This window comes from Penaeus vannamei, chromosome 16, assembly GCF_042767895.1.
Source record: "Penaeus vannamei isolate JL-2024 chromosome 16, ASM4276789v1, whole genome shotgun sequence".
Taxonomy (NCBI): Eukaryota; Metazoa; Arthropoda; class Malacostraca; order Decapoda; family Penaeidae; genus Penaeus; species Penaeus vannamei.
Genome location: NC_091564.1, coordinates 22,249,290 through 22,261,789, shown reverse-complemented (window position 1 = coordinate 22,261,789; position 12,500 = coordinate 22,249,290). Strand labels below are relative to the sequence as shown.

Here is a 12,500-nt window from a genome sequence, read left to right as displayed (position 1 = left end):
TGTCCCACATATGAGACACCCGAAAAAATAAAATTGCTGGGCGTCCCGCCGTGTGACACTGTATCAGGGCTTGTGCTCCGACACAGCAGCAGGCCGCGGCCGGCAGGCGGACAGACTCCGGGGAAGCTCCGCCCGCCAATTTTGTAGGCGCCCAGAATATTTTATTTTTGGCTTCAAAATACCCCAGCTTGAATGAATTAAATGACAAATATAGACATTGGAAAATGGCAAAAAGAAGCAGCAGTAGTAGAAGAAAACACTGATAACAAAAGACAAAATAACATTGGAAAGGGGAGGCATGGCGTCTTGTCAAAGTGTTTGTTTATAAACTGCAAACCCAGCCTAATTATATTTTAACCCACTAACGACAGATGAGACACCCGAAAAAATAAACATTGCCGGGCATCCCGCCAGTGTGATGCTATATCAGGGCTTGCGCTCCAACGCAGCAATTGGTAACCATCCGGAATCTTTTATTTTTGGCTTCAAAATATACCGGCGTTAATGGCTTAAGCAGTGAAGCATTTTGATCCATTGGGTTCAATTTATTTTAAAATAAAAAATACTAAGCTGTATAACATTTCTATACCATGAAGAAGCATAAAAGATAATCTATGCACAAAGAATAGAATTATTGTCTTATGATATGTACCATGATATGTAATCTATCAGCCATTAGGGGTGGCCACTTGTGAAATTTGTGAGCAAACCTATAAGGAAAGGCATACAGTCTCAAATATTGTATTAACCCATTGGCGCCAGGTGTCACGTACGTACCTGCCATGGCTGTTGTGGACCAAACACTGGGGGCATAATGCCATGCCCATTCCTGCGCTACTGGCTCGTTGGAAGGAGGTCGTTTTTCTCCACTAGTAGCGGCTTCATTTATATGGTAAAGATTTTAAGCAATGGCACCTAAAGTGAAGGTAAACCTTCAAAATTTTAATATTTTTATAAATTATAGCAAAATAAAAGCTTTTAGGTGCTATATGTCGCTCGCAAAGTACCAATCGAGCCGGGCGCAAACAGGGGAAACTGCCAGTGCGCGCCAACAAGCCGGTGCATACGTAAACTTGACAAAATTTTTACCCGTCGCTGACGTGTTAATACACCTTAGAAACTCTCAGTAAAACAATTTACTCTAAAATCAAAGACATTAGATAATGTTATTCAACCTTTTGTAGCTGCTTTATCTAACAGGTGACCAAAAGTATTGCCACTGTTTTCAACTGCACAAGATTGTTCTAAAATCTTACGTCAAGTAATTATTTGGCTGTTTAACTACTTTCAACTCACCATCTACAGTATAGCTGCCTCCCCTTACCCCTAAAAGAACCTTCCTCAAAATCAAAAACCTCCTTAGACTATCTAAAATATGGGGGGGAGAGGGGATTCACCACAGTCTTAATTAATGCTGTTTTTGAAGATACTGCATATGGGCCTTTTATGAGGGAGATTCATCCCAAAGGGTAATATCCAACTTTCCTCTATAGTGAGCAAACGTTAAATAAAAAGCTTCAATTAACATCCCAGTACAATGAAGCTGGTTATCGTTCCTCAAACAACAGTGTCAACATATGAATAAGAGCAGTGGTTCTTAACCTTTATAGTGACAGACCTCTTTAAGAATCTGATGAAAGCTATGGACTCTCTTCCCTAGAAAGAATCCCATAAAGACAACTTTGCATTCAATGTGTATAATGAAATTTATTAAGAGATTTGAATATCTTATACTTGTTTGAGATATGCAAAGTATTATTAAACTTTAAAATAAACAATCTGAAATAAACACTCCTCCTTTTACGTAAAAAAAAAATTATTTTCATCTGATGATCAAGGATCCCCTGAAACCCTTCCATGGAACCCCTGGAGGTCCATGGATCACACGTTCAGAACCCCTGAATTAGAAAATCATTCCTTGTGTAAATTATTTTCATACACCCATGTGGTGTGGTGTATGATGCCTTCACAGAGAATTAAAACTGATGACAGATTAAAGCACTATCTTGCCTTTACCAGAATTTTTGATAAGAAAGATTAAACCAAAGCCAATTGCAGACTCACTGTAACCTTTGGTGGCGCCACAATGATAAAGCTGGGTGTACTCTTCTGGACAGGATCCGAGTATATCTTCTTCCGTTCTGTGCGATTATCTCTTATGTCTCTGCAGCGATCTTCAAAGTCTGTGTCCATCTCTGCTTTTATATAGGCATAAGCAGTATCTCGAAGAGTACAGGCTCGATGACGGATTATCTTATCTAAGAAAAACAAAATAAATTTCATCTATGTACTTGGGACACTTCAATTTTAATAAATAACTGTCATGTAAAAAACATCTATATATCAACAGATTTTCCTTTGATTCTTCAATACTTCTTCATCCTCAACAGTGTGGTTAAACTATCAAACTTCTTCAATGCTATTTGTGATTTACAAATTACTACTTGTATTTTGGTGATGTTTAAATATTTAGTATAATGTTGATAAAAAGGACATTCATAAATGCAGGTACTCCTGTTTAACTTCCTTGCATAACAACTGAAAATACTCCAATATGATCCAAACTATAAAAAATGTTCAGCTTCTAAATCACTTTAAAAATAACTTTCTTAAAACAGCCATGAAAACTCTTTCTACCCATTAATACAACTATACACATCAATACAGAATTCTAAACTATTGGTCATTATCATCTATGACAAACCTTCAGGATTCTTGTCTGGATTGTATTCCAGAGCATTGTTGCAGATCAGATCAATGTCTCTCAAGAATTCCTGAGCACATTCATACTGGTGCTGATCGATCTTGGTCATCATTGTCTCAAGATCCATTGGTTCTTTGATAATCTCACGATAGTCAGGCACCTCCTCTTCATCTACAGGTTTTGTGAATATATAAAACCTGAAAATAAATACAAATCCAATGTATCATCTTTTTAAGCAAATGTTAAGCAAACTTCTGGTGACATGACCATCCCTTCATAAAAAATTTGGCTTGAGGGGTAGGTGACTTGAACAAGCCATCATGGGAAAAAATGGCTTTAGGCCATGTGACACGAACTTGCCATACTCAGCATCCTATTCCTAGCTGCCACGAATAGCAACACAAGTTGTATTACAAAAAATTGAATATTACAAAAAAATATAAACAACGAAACAAGTAAAAAACATTATAATTCTTTTTCTTGCACTGAGAAATTGACTACCTAGAGAGATGATATGCAGTCTGTGCAAGGAAAACAGTCAAGTACCACCTGATAAAGCAAATTAAATTATAAATATGGATAAAGGAAAATAGCGAAAAAGCTTAAAACACTTCTGCCTAAAGAGAAAATAACATTGCAAGGGGGAGGTATAGTCTTGTCACTGTACATGAGTGTTTATGTGCGCTTAACTTACAAGCCACACAACCGGCAGAATGGCCACTTATATAAGCCTAATGCACATATTTTGGTCCATGTGACTGCTGTAAATCAACTGGATCCAATAAAACCTCAACTGAATCTTCCATAGCAAATACTGAACCAAGTTACACAAGGTTTAGTTTTAGGTCCAACATACAATTCATACTTACGTTTTATTTCTAGCTAGCTTGGCACATATTTCCCGAAGGAATATACGCAGTTCCCTGAGTGTGGCCTCTTCAATTTCTTCTAATTTTCTTATCTCTTTGCTAGTAAGTTGCCGATGTGCAGGTGCAGGTGCCACAGGCAGCTCTTCCAACTTTTTCCTGCCATTTCGGACCTAAAGAATAGGATAATTTGGAGACACTGGATCTTAAGTAACTAATAATATACGTTCATATATCTCTCATTCATCACCCCATTATTCATCATTTCACTCTTTCATCACTGACAATTTATAGATGCATTGTTAATTGTGTTTCATTCTTTCTTTATTTGGGTTAAAAAAATGTATGCCTTTGTCCACATGCATATGAAAAAGTAACAAGAAATAAAAAAGAAACTACAATGTTAAATTTAATACAAATAAAAGAACATATAGATAATCAATCTGGCACTTGCATGACATAAATACTCCCATAAAAGACAAAGGGAACACTATTGTCACGTGACATACGTAAACAATAATAAATACATAAACTACAATAAAAATCACTATTACTCATAATTAACCACCTTTTACTCTGTAAAAAATCCATCCAATAATATTGAAGTAATGTAATTGATGTCCTTCAATTAAACATCTTTAAAAAGCATATCAGAATTGCATAAAAATACCTTTGGCTTCTGAAGCATATTTGTGTAAAATAAAGGCTTGAAGTATTGCTGTCTCTCTTCCTCACTGGGATTAACCATTGTCATCACTTCTTCCCTATAAACACTGAATAACATCTGGACCTGAAATTATAAGTTTAATTTAGACTAAAATTATAAAACACAAAACAATTATCTAGCATTCAGACCTAAAATACACAAGGTCTGCCACTCATTATCTCTGTATCAAAAGCTTTTCATTAATACTGTCTTCAATCACACAGCAAAACATTAAAATTAAAATTATCCAACAACCTCCTCATCCAGATCATCATATGGAACATCAGCTGTGGCAAGCAGCAAGAGAGGGGCTGTGGGATCTAGATCCAACAGCAATGACAGGAAGGTAGCCCGCAATGTTTCAGATGTAGTTCCCCACCACTGATCAATGTGTGGAACATACACGATGCTTGGTAGATTCCGCCGAGCTTCATGGAACACCTATGTGAAATTTTCAATTAAACATCTCGATAAAATGACAAAAGATTCAATTTGTGTGCCTTTATAGAATTGAAATTGTTAAATACACATAATGGACTATCTAATGCTCAAAATAAGAAATAAATACATATACATAAAATATCTAAACAGATTTTCGTTTCATGATTCACCTGTGCACACGCTTCTTCTGGTGCTCTTGCTGATACCGAGTAAAGGGCTGCCAGATCAAGCTTGTGAGTGGGGACCTTCTCTAAGGAATGGATGATAGCTGGAGCAAGGTGTGTGCTCTGTCCCTGTGTCCTCAGTCCAGTCAAAAGTAGTCTCGGACGGTGGGTGCTACGATTCTTTGCAGCAAGCTTGGACTTGACAAAGGCATGAGGGAAGCTTTCTTTCAGGAGAGCTAAGCTCCTGTTAAGAGAGGACTGAACTAGTGGCTGTATATTGGAGCTGAGACGTCGTCCCACTCCAGCGGCAGACCTTTGTCCAGCTGGCACTATTTTGGTCATTGCCAACCTAAAGTGAGCGACTTTTATCTGTAAGAATATACAGAGTATCAAAAGCTATTCTGTGCATCATAGAGAAAACAATTATATATCACTTAAAGACTGAATAATTACATTTACACAGAAAAAGTTTTTTTCTTTCTTTTTTAGAGTAGCATATTAATAAATTCTATTATGAATCTCTCAGTTTCTTACAGTGATCTTTGAAACATCAATGAGGAGCTTCTGTTTTGCCGAGTAGATCTGAGGAAACTTCCCCCTTAGTGCTACTAAAGCTGCTTCAGCACACAAGCTCTTGATGTCTGCACCACAGTAACCAGTAGTCTGCTCAGCAAGGTAGTGAAGCAAACGCTGACTTGGTAATGGTTCCCAACTCTTTGTGTGGATTTTAAGAATTTCCTGCCGTGCCTGATGGAAGAAGGTGATACACCAAGTGTTATGATGACCAAATCAAACTCCAAAAATTCTATTCTTTTTTGGAAGTAGCGACTATAATCCTAACTGCAACTAACATCAATGAGAGTATTTTGTAATAATAATTAATACTTATAAAAAATAGCTAAGACTGCTGATGAAAATAGTAAGAACAATAAGAATACTGTAATAATAATAGTAACAATAGTAATAATAATAATAATAATAATAATAATAATAATAATAATTACAGCAACAACAACAACAACTATAATGATAATAAGTTTCACGGGTGGGTGTGTGGGGGTTAACAACAGTGGTACAAGTATCATCTTGACTTACCTTAGCTGATGGCAGAGGAAAATGAAACTCCCGGTCAAAACGGCCTGGCCTCCTGAGGGCAGGATCAATGGCGTCAATCCTGTTAGTTGCTCCAATGATGACAACCTCCCCTCTGGAGTCAAGACCATCCATGAGAGCTAAAAGCGTTGATACAATACTGGAATGGATTTGATCTTGTCGTGATGATCGTACAGGAGCAAGACCGTCAATCTCATCAAAAAAAATTATGGATGGACGCATCTGATAGGCCTAGGGATTAAAGGTAAATTACATTAACATCAACTTTCCTAAAGATGCTTATTGGAGACATAAAAGCACTTAAAGAAACAAAAAAACAAACAAAAACAAAAAAACAAAAAACATTCTAAAGGTGGTAAATTATGAATTTTAAATAAAACAATCAAAACAAATATTTGTGCAGGCTTAATTTTGCATATCAGAGAACTAAAACACACAAGAATATTGATAATTTTTCTTTTTGAGTTTTATTACCTGATCAAAGAGAAGTCTAAGTTGCCTTTCTGACTCTCCAACCCATTTGCTAAGACAATCTGCTCCCTTACGCATGAAGAAAGCAACCTTTTTGTCAGGAGCACTGCATTCATTGGCTAAAGCTCTTGCGACTAAAGTTTTACCAGTTCCTGTAATATATTACAGTTCTATCAATATCAATAAAATTTGATAAAAAGTGATCTTGTAAAGATTAACCTTTTTGTCGTAAGTATATGCCCTGTCCACAATATTTTTCTCTCTTAATTTTGTTTACCCAGAGATGGCACTGATGTGCTCAGTCATCAAGAAGTCAAATACTAAGCCAAATTGATCTCATTTGTCAACCCATTCATTGAATATAATTACCTGTTCACCACATTTCTTGGATTTTTCAGAAAATATACAATATTCATTCAGAAGAAAAAAGTAATACTATTACATATTTACCCAATTTCTTGATAAAAATAAAAAGTTACATTACCATTATTGTTATTCTTATAATCATTATCATTGCCATTATCATCAATTTTAACAATAACAATGAAACAAAGCTTTTCTTAGAAAAAACAATGAATTGGGTAAACATAGGAGAGCAGTAATTGATTTCTTGGTCAACAAAGCACATGTGCAATCTGAGAAAAAATCTTATAAGCTAAAATCATAGTAAAAATGGCTTGCACACATGCTCTCCTTGCCTAAATGGATTGATAATTTCTAATAATGATATATTCCCAGAAAAGAAGGAGGAGGAGGAGGAGTTGAAGAAAAAAAGGAAGAAAGAAAGCATATGGTAGCTCTTATCTAGTGTGAAAGACTAGCAATCAGATCATCACTTCTTAGAGAAATAAAGATTTTAGAGACAACCCAGAGTAGTAGTTCTTGATAATTTTGCATTTTGCACATGATGTCAATATCTGTCCTATAGCTTAACAATGAGCAGATATTGAAAAACCCTACCTGGTGGGCCATAAAAGAGGACACCCCTTGGTGGAGTGATCTTAAACCTCTCAAAAACTTCGGGATACACAAGAGGAAAGATGATCATCTCCTTGAGGGCCTTTACATGGTGGGCAAGGCCACCCACAGAGTCAAAATTAACGCCTCTGTCTACTGACATTGGATCAATGTCAGCTAAACTTGTTCCTATCTTCTCTCTATCCCTGTAAACAAAAATAAAATAAAATAAAATAAATAAATAAATAAATAAAAAACATGCATTATCATATAATACATATACGTAACAGATACCATATGTAGATATATATACACAATTTATTTTCATATATCCCTCACTTAAATATGACACCAAGGAAAAATGTATTTCTACGACTTAAAATATACAAAGCTGGAAAGGCATGGGAAGGAAAAGAAAATAGGCAGCATACCAAAGATAAAGAAGAGAAGTAAAGGAAACACGCTACTAATAAGAAAATAAAAATAAGAGACCAGGAAGGGGCAGGGGGACCGAGATACAGACATTGACAAGAGGTTTTACAAAAGCCATGTATGTGCCATCTACTTACTTTAAGGCACCTGTAATTAAGTCATCAGGTTTGACATTCATGGGGAGGCAGCGGTTGCGAGATTTAGCCATACTTCTCATTTTACTCTTTTCGAAGTGGCTCTCATCTGAACTACTGCTGCTACTTGATGAATTGTGTGCAGCCTATGAAAAAAAAATATTATAATATAACAATTGCCATTTCCCCTCAAGATATTTCAAGATTACAAAAAAAAAAAATAATAATAAAAAAAAAAAAAATAATAATAATAATAATAAATAAATAAAAATAAATCATTGACATATCCTTACCCTTACCCTCCGCTTTAAGTGGAACATGTGCTTCCTTGCTGGAGAATTGACATATCTCTTGCGATTTCTGTGATGTCTTCTTGGTGGCGTGTCCTCTCTGTAACTTCTGGACCTAGACGATTTCTCTGATGGATAAGGGAAACATGATATTGCTAAAGCTTGAAAATGTCTGAACTTTTCTTTAATGAGGATCTCATCTCTGGTCAGTGACCCTTACCCTTTGTTCAATAAGATCAATATAAATATATAAATAAATAAATATATGCAATATGTTTTGGAATTTGCCTGCTAAACACTAGAAAATAAAGTGTTAGTAACTCATGTCCTAATATAACTGGAAATCCTTGAAAAGTAATCCTGTGTAAACATACCTACTGAAGATAATTGGAATGGTCTGATTTCTCTTCTGTTTTGTCTGAGTGAATATCGATTTCCATTCTGCTCCTCATTCTCCTCTTCCTCATCCTCATCCTCTTCTTCTTCCTCATCTTTATCATTATCACTCTCGTCAGAGGTGGTTACACGTTTGCGAATTCTCCTTGTGTTAACTTCCTCCTCTTCCTCTTCATACATAAAGCGCTTCACAGGCCGTCTCTCCCTCTTCACTCGTGGATAGAGATCTTCAAACTAAAGGAAGAGGATTTTTAAGAATGATATTTTGCAAAAACTGTAAACTTCGTCCTACTTCAGGCAGATTTTCCTTTAAAAATCTATACTTACCCTTCTTACATCTAAGTTGGAATTGTGGCTTTTACAAACTTGTGTAAATTCTTTTTCAATAAATAATATGTACAAATTCTGTCTATTGTGTACAGTGGCATTCAAAAGTTGAAACAACAACATCCATCAAGAAGAGTTGCACAACTGAAGAAAATTAGTGTCACATACCGGAACTTTTGAGGCCAAAGCACGAGCAATAATTGGGTCCTGAGCACCATACTTTCTGCTCTTCCTTGGTGCTGGTCTTACAGGTGGAGGTTCCTCCTCTTCCTCTTCTTCTTCCTCCTCCTCCTCTTCTGTGTCCTCAATTTTCCCTCCTCCTGCTTCAAGTGAACTTCTTGTTGTGCGCCTCATCTGTGGCATTTCATCATCATCGTCGTCCTCCTCTTGATTTTTACCCTCTTCATCATCCTCTCCATTAGCAACTTCTTCACCTTTTCCTTCTTTGTATCTCACTTTGACTTTATCAGAGCCTTCAGTACATTTCCCATCAACACCCTCGTCCTCTTTAGTTTCATCATCAGCCATCTCTTCCTCCTCTTCCTCCTCTTCTTCAGAAACTGGTTTGACTTGAGCTGCATGTCTGGTAAGCATTTTTCTACCAGTTTCCTCTTCTGAATTATCTTCCCTGGAAAAGGACACATATAATTACAACAAACTATCAAGCACTGAGAATTTGATAATCATTACTAATGGGAAGTAGATGAAATTAATATCTAACGGTATGTCTATACACTGGTTATTACGTATTTAAAGGAAAGTTAAAAAAAATATATATATATATAATTATAATAATAATAATAATAATAATAATAATAATAATAATAATAAAAAAAAAAAAAAAAAAGGGAGTTTAATCCCGAGTTACCCTCACACAAAAAAGGCCAATGGCACACTTAAGATCTACCCAATCCAACTAGCCCCCAATCCCCAAGAGATTCTCTGCCTAGATGTCCACATTAATGGTTCAACAGCAAAAAATGAATAATCTTATGCACTGAAAATTTCAAACGGAAGCAAATATTCCTGCAGGAAGTAAATAGTCCTGAAATATCTGCCCACCTCCCTTTACCAGAAGGGAGCACAACCTTTTCTAAATTTTGCATCAGCAATTATGTATTTCCCACTCATAAATATTCTTTCAAAAGGACTTTCATATTCACATTTCACAATTGTGAATCAGCTGAAAATCGAATAATATGAAAGTTTTTACACTATCATTAAAATGCTGATCTTTACTTCTGCACACTGAGTCTCTTTACCTGTATCTCCTAAGTGGATGAGACCTCCTGCTTCTGGATAGATCAGTCTCATCATCTGAGGGATCACTTTTGGGCACCCTGAGACGTCGGTTTGGCTGTCGAGTCCTGGGTCCAAGAGAACAAAATTCTTGCTCACTGGTTTCTGTGTACTTCCGCAGTCTCCTGCGCCTTGGTTCTATATTTCCACTGTGGAACCTTGACCTACCCCTAGTACCTTCATCTTCATTATCACCTTCAGAATCAATATACCTACAAAAAATATATTAGAGAATTCAGTAAAAGATATCTATGACCTTCATAAGATTACTATTTGTTTAAGAATTTCTACTTAGAATAATTAGGTACATGATCATTTATGAAAAGTTCATTATCTAATTTCATATACAGTCTACCTAATTTCATATACAGTCTACCTTCCCAAGCATTTCCTTTGCTACATACAACTGTTTTATTTGGTCACTCCAATATCCAATATCTTATACTCATTAATTCAAAATTCACACAAATGGGTAAATGACCAAGCGAGATGTCATATCATTAGCAGTTAGGGTAAATTATCACAAATTCTTTTAATCCTTTAGGTCAGAATAGGTAACTTACTTCCGCAGTTTACGAGATGGTCGGGGCTCTTCATTCTCAGGCTCTGAGCTGGCAACCATTGTAGGATAACCTCGCAGTTTCTTGCTTCCTACCAACCAAGACTGATTACTGAAGTTACTCCTCCTTGAGCTCCGTCTGAGACCTAAAGCACAAATAAAATGAATTTTTTCCAGTAAGGTTAACAATAACAATTTCCAAATCTTCATAAGATGACCAAATATTCTGTCTTTCAATCTTAACTACTCAACCCATGACATGACCTATTTACAAATGAAACGTTTTCATTATTCATACATCATAATACCACTACTACCCATACGCTACCTAATAATTCTAAATACATTTCTTAAGATCTCAAGGATTTTCTCTTTTCTTAAATAGTATTTCAAAGTGATAATCTGATAATGCCTTGAAGAGATAGCAAAAAATCAACACATCAAAACAAAGCCAAATGCCTTCCTAAAAGATTACTAACCTTCACCAACTTCCATGTGGCTGTTATGCTCTTCAATATCATCCCCATTCATCACAAATTCTTTCTTTATTGGGCTTTTCTCTTTTCTTCTTTCACCACGAGTTCGCCTTGTCTGTGTGCGACTAAATATCTCATCATCTGTGTCTGTGTCGCCCTCAATGGCTGCTAGCTCATCCCGTCTCCTTCGACTGGACCTAACCCGTGGAGTGTCTGCAGGGAAAAACCATTCAGTCTTGTGTCAACGTTATGCCAATTGGTCATCATTTACCTCTTTTATTATCGTTCTATATACAGAGATAGGTAAGTGAATTTCATAAAACTGTGAAGAAAAAGTACAAACTATCTTTACTTCCTATATAACTTATATATATTGACACAGAAAAAATACTGGAGGACAAATACGAAACTAAAATAATTTTACTCAGTCTTGATATGCATTACCAGAACCTTAATAAGGCAAAACCAAAGCCCCAACAAATCCTAATAAGCAATGCCAGTGAAGTTAAAGCAGCTTTCCCTTGGTTTTCAATAACTATATACAGCTGCAAAATGTACAGACAAGTTTAGTAATGCTTCTTTAAACAAAGGCCTGTGGATTTCTAGTTCTTTGTTATCACAGCATAAAAGCATGGTACTACAGAATAATGTTTAGTAAGAACTAGAAACTACAATACAAGTAAACACATAAGAAACTGTGGACTCTAATGCATACAAGCTTGCAACCTCCTCACTGCCAATATTTCTTGCAATATCATTATGCAGGCAAAGTCCTTATGAAACTCAACAAGATAGTCTACTTGTGGGAAAAAAAAAGAAAAAAAAAAAAAAAAAAAAAAAAAAGTGCAAGGAAAGTAAAGTGATTTCGCTGAATCTAATAAAAAATATATCACTATCTTTAACCCCTTTCTGCCGGGAGGCATGTATATACATGCCATGGCTGTTGTGGACCAAGTAGTTGGTAGCATTGCACTATGACCATTCCCGTGCTGTCAGCTCACTGAACGGAATTTGTTTTTCTCCAAAAGCAGTGGTATTGTTTCTATGGAGAAACTTTTCAGAAATACAACAAAGTGAAAGTAAACCTTATTCATTTTTAATTTCTTATAATCTGATATCATTCTTTTAATATCAAATCATGTGTTTTGGTGCCTAATGTTGCCCA

At 35.9% G+C, this 12,500-nt stretch overlaps 1 protein-coding gene across 13 annotated transcripts in view; it reads right to left on the bottom strand.

The window, feature by feature from the left end:
- Positions 1-12,500, bottom strand: part of LOC113825370 (ATPase family AAA domain-containing protein 2) — a 100,335-nt gene that overhangs the window by 31,218 nt on the left and 56,617 nt on the right. For 7 of the 13 annotated variants that reach the window (XM_070131320.1, XM_070131325.1, XM_070131324.1 and 4 more), the window contains 17 exons: positions 11,339-11,548; positions 10,864-11,005; positions 10,264-10,512; positions 9,170-9,629; positions 8,653-8,908; positions 8,282-8,406; positions 7,992-8,134; positions 7,426-7,628; positions 6,469-6,617; positions 5,977-6,225; positions 5,416-5,628; positions 4,888-5,250; positions 4,532-4,717; positions 4,241-4,360; positions 3,574-3,743; positions 2,705-2,901; positions 2,065-2,258 (listed from right to left, as the gene is read on the bottom strand). In XM_070131320.1, coding sequence (XP_069987421.1) covers positions 2,065-2,258; positions 2,705-2,901; positions 3,574-3,743; positions 4,241-4,360; positions 4,532-4,717; positions 4,888-5,250; positions 5,416-5,628; positions 5,977-6,225; positions 6,469-6,617; positions 7,426-7,628; positions 7,992-8,134; positions 8,282-8,406; positions 8,653-8,908; positions 9,170-9,629; positions 10,264-10,512; positions 10,864-11,005; positions 11,339-11,548 — 3,629 coding nt within the window. The remainder of the gene's footprint in view (positions 1-2,064; positions 2,259-2,704; positions 2,902-3,573; positions 3,744-4,240; positions 4,361-4,531; positions 4,718-4,887; positions 5,251-5,415; positions 5,629-5,976; positions 6,226-6,468; positions 6,618-7,425; positions 7,629-7,991; positions 8,135-8,281; positions 8,407-8,652; positions 8,909-9,169; positions 9,630-10,263; positions 10,513-10,863; positions 11,006-11,338; positions 11,549-12,500) is intronic. The other 6 variants (XM_070131321.1, XM_070131326.1, XM_070131329.1 and 3 more) reach the window with 3 other exon arrangements.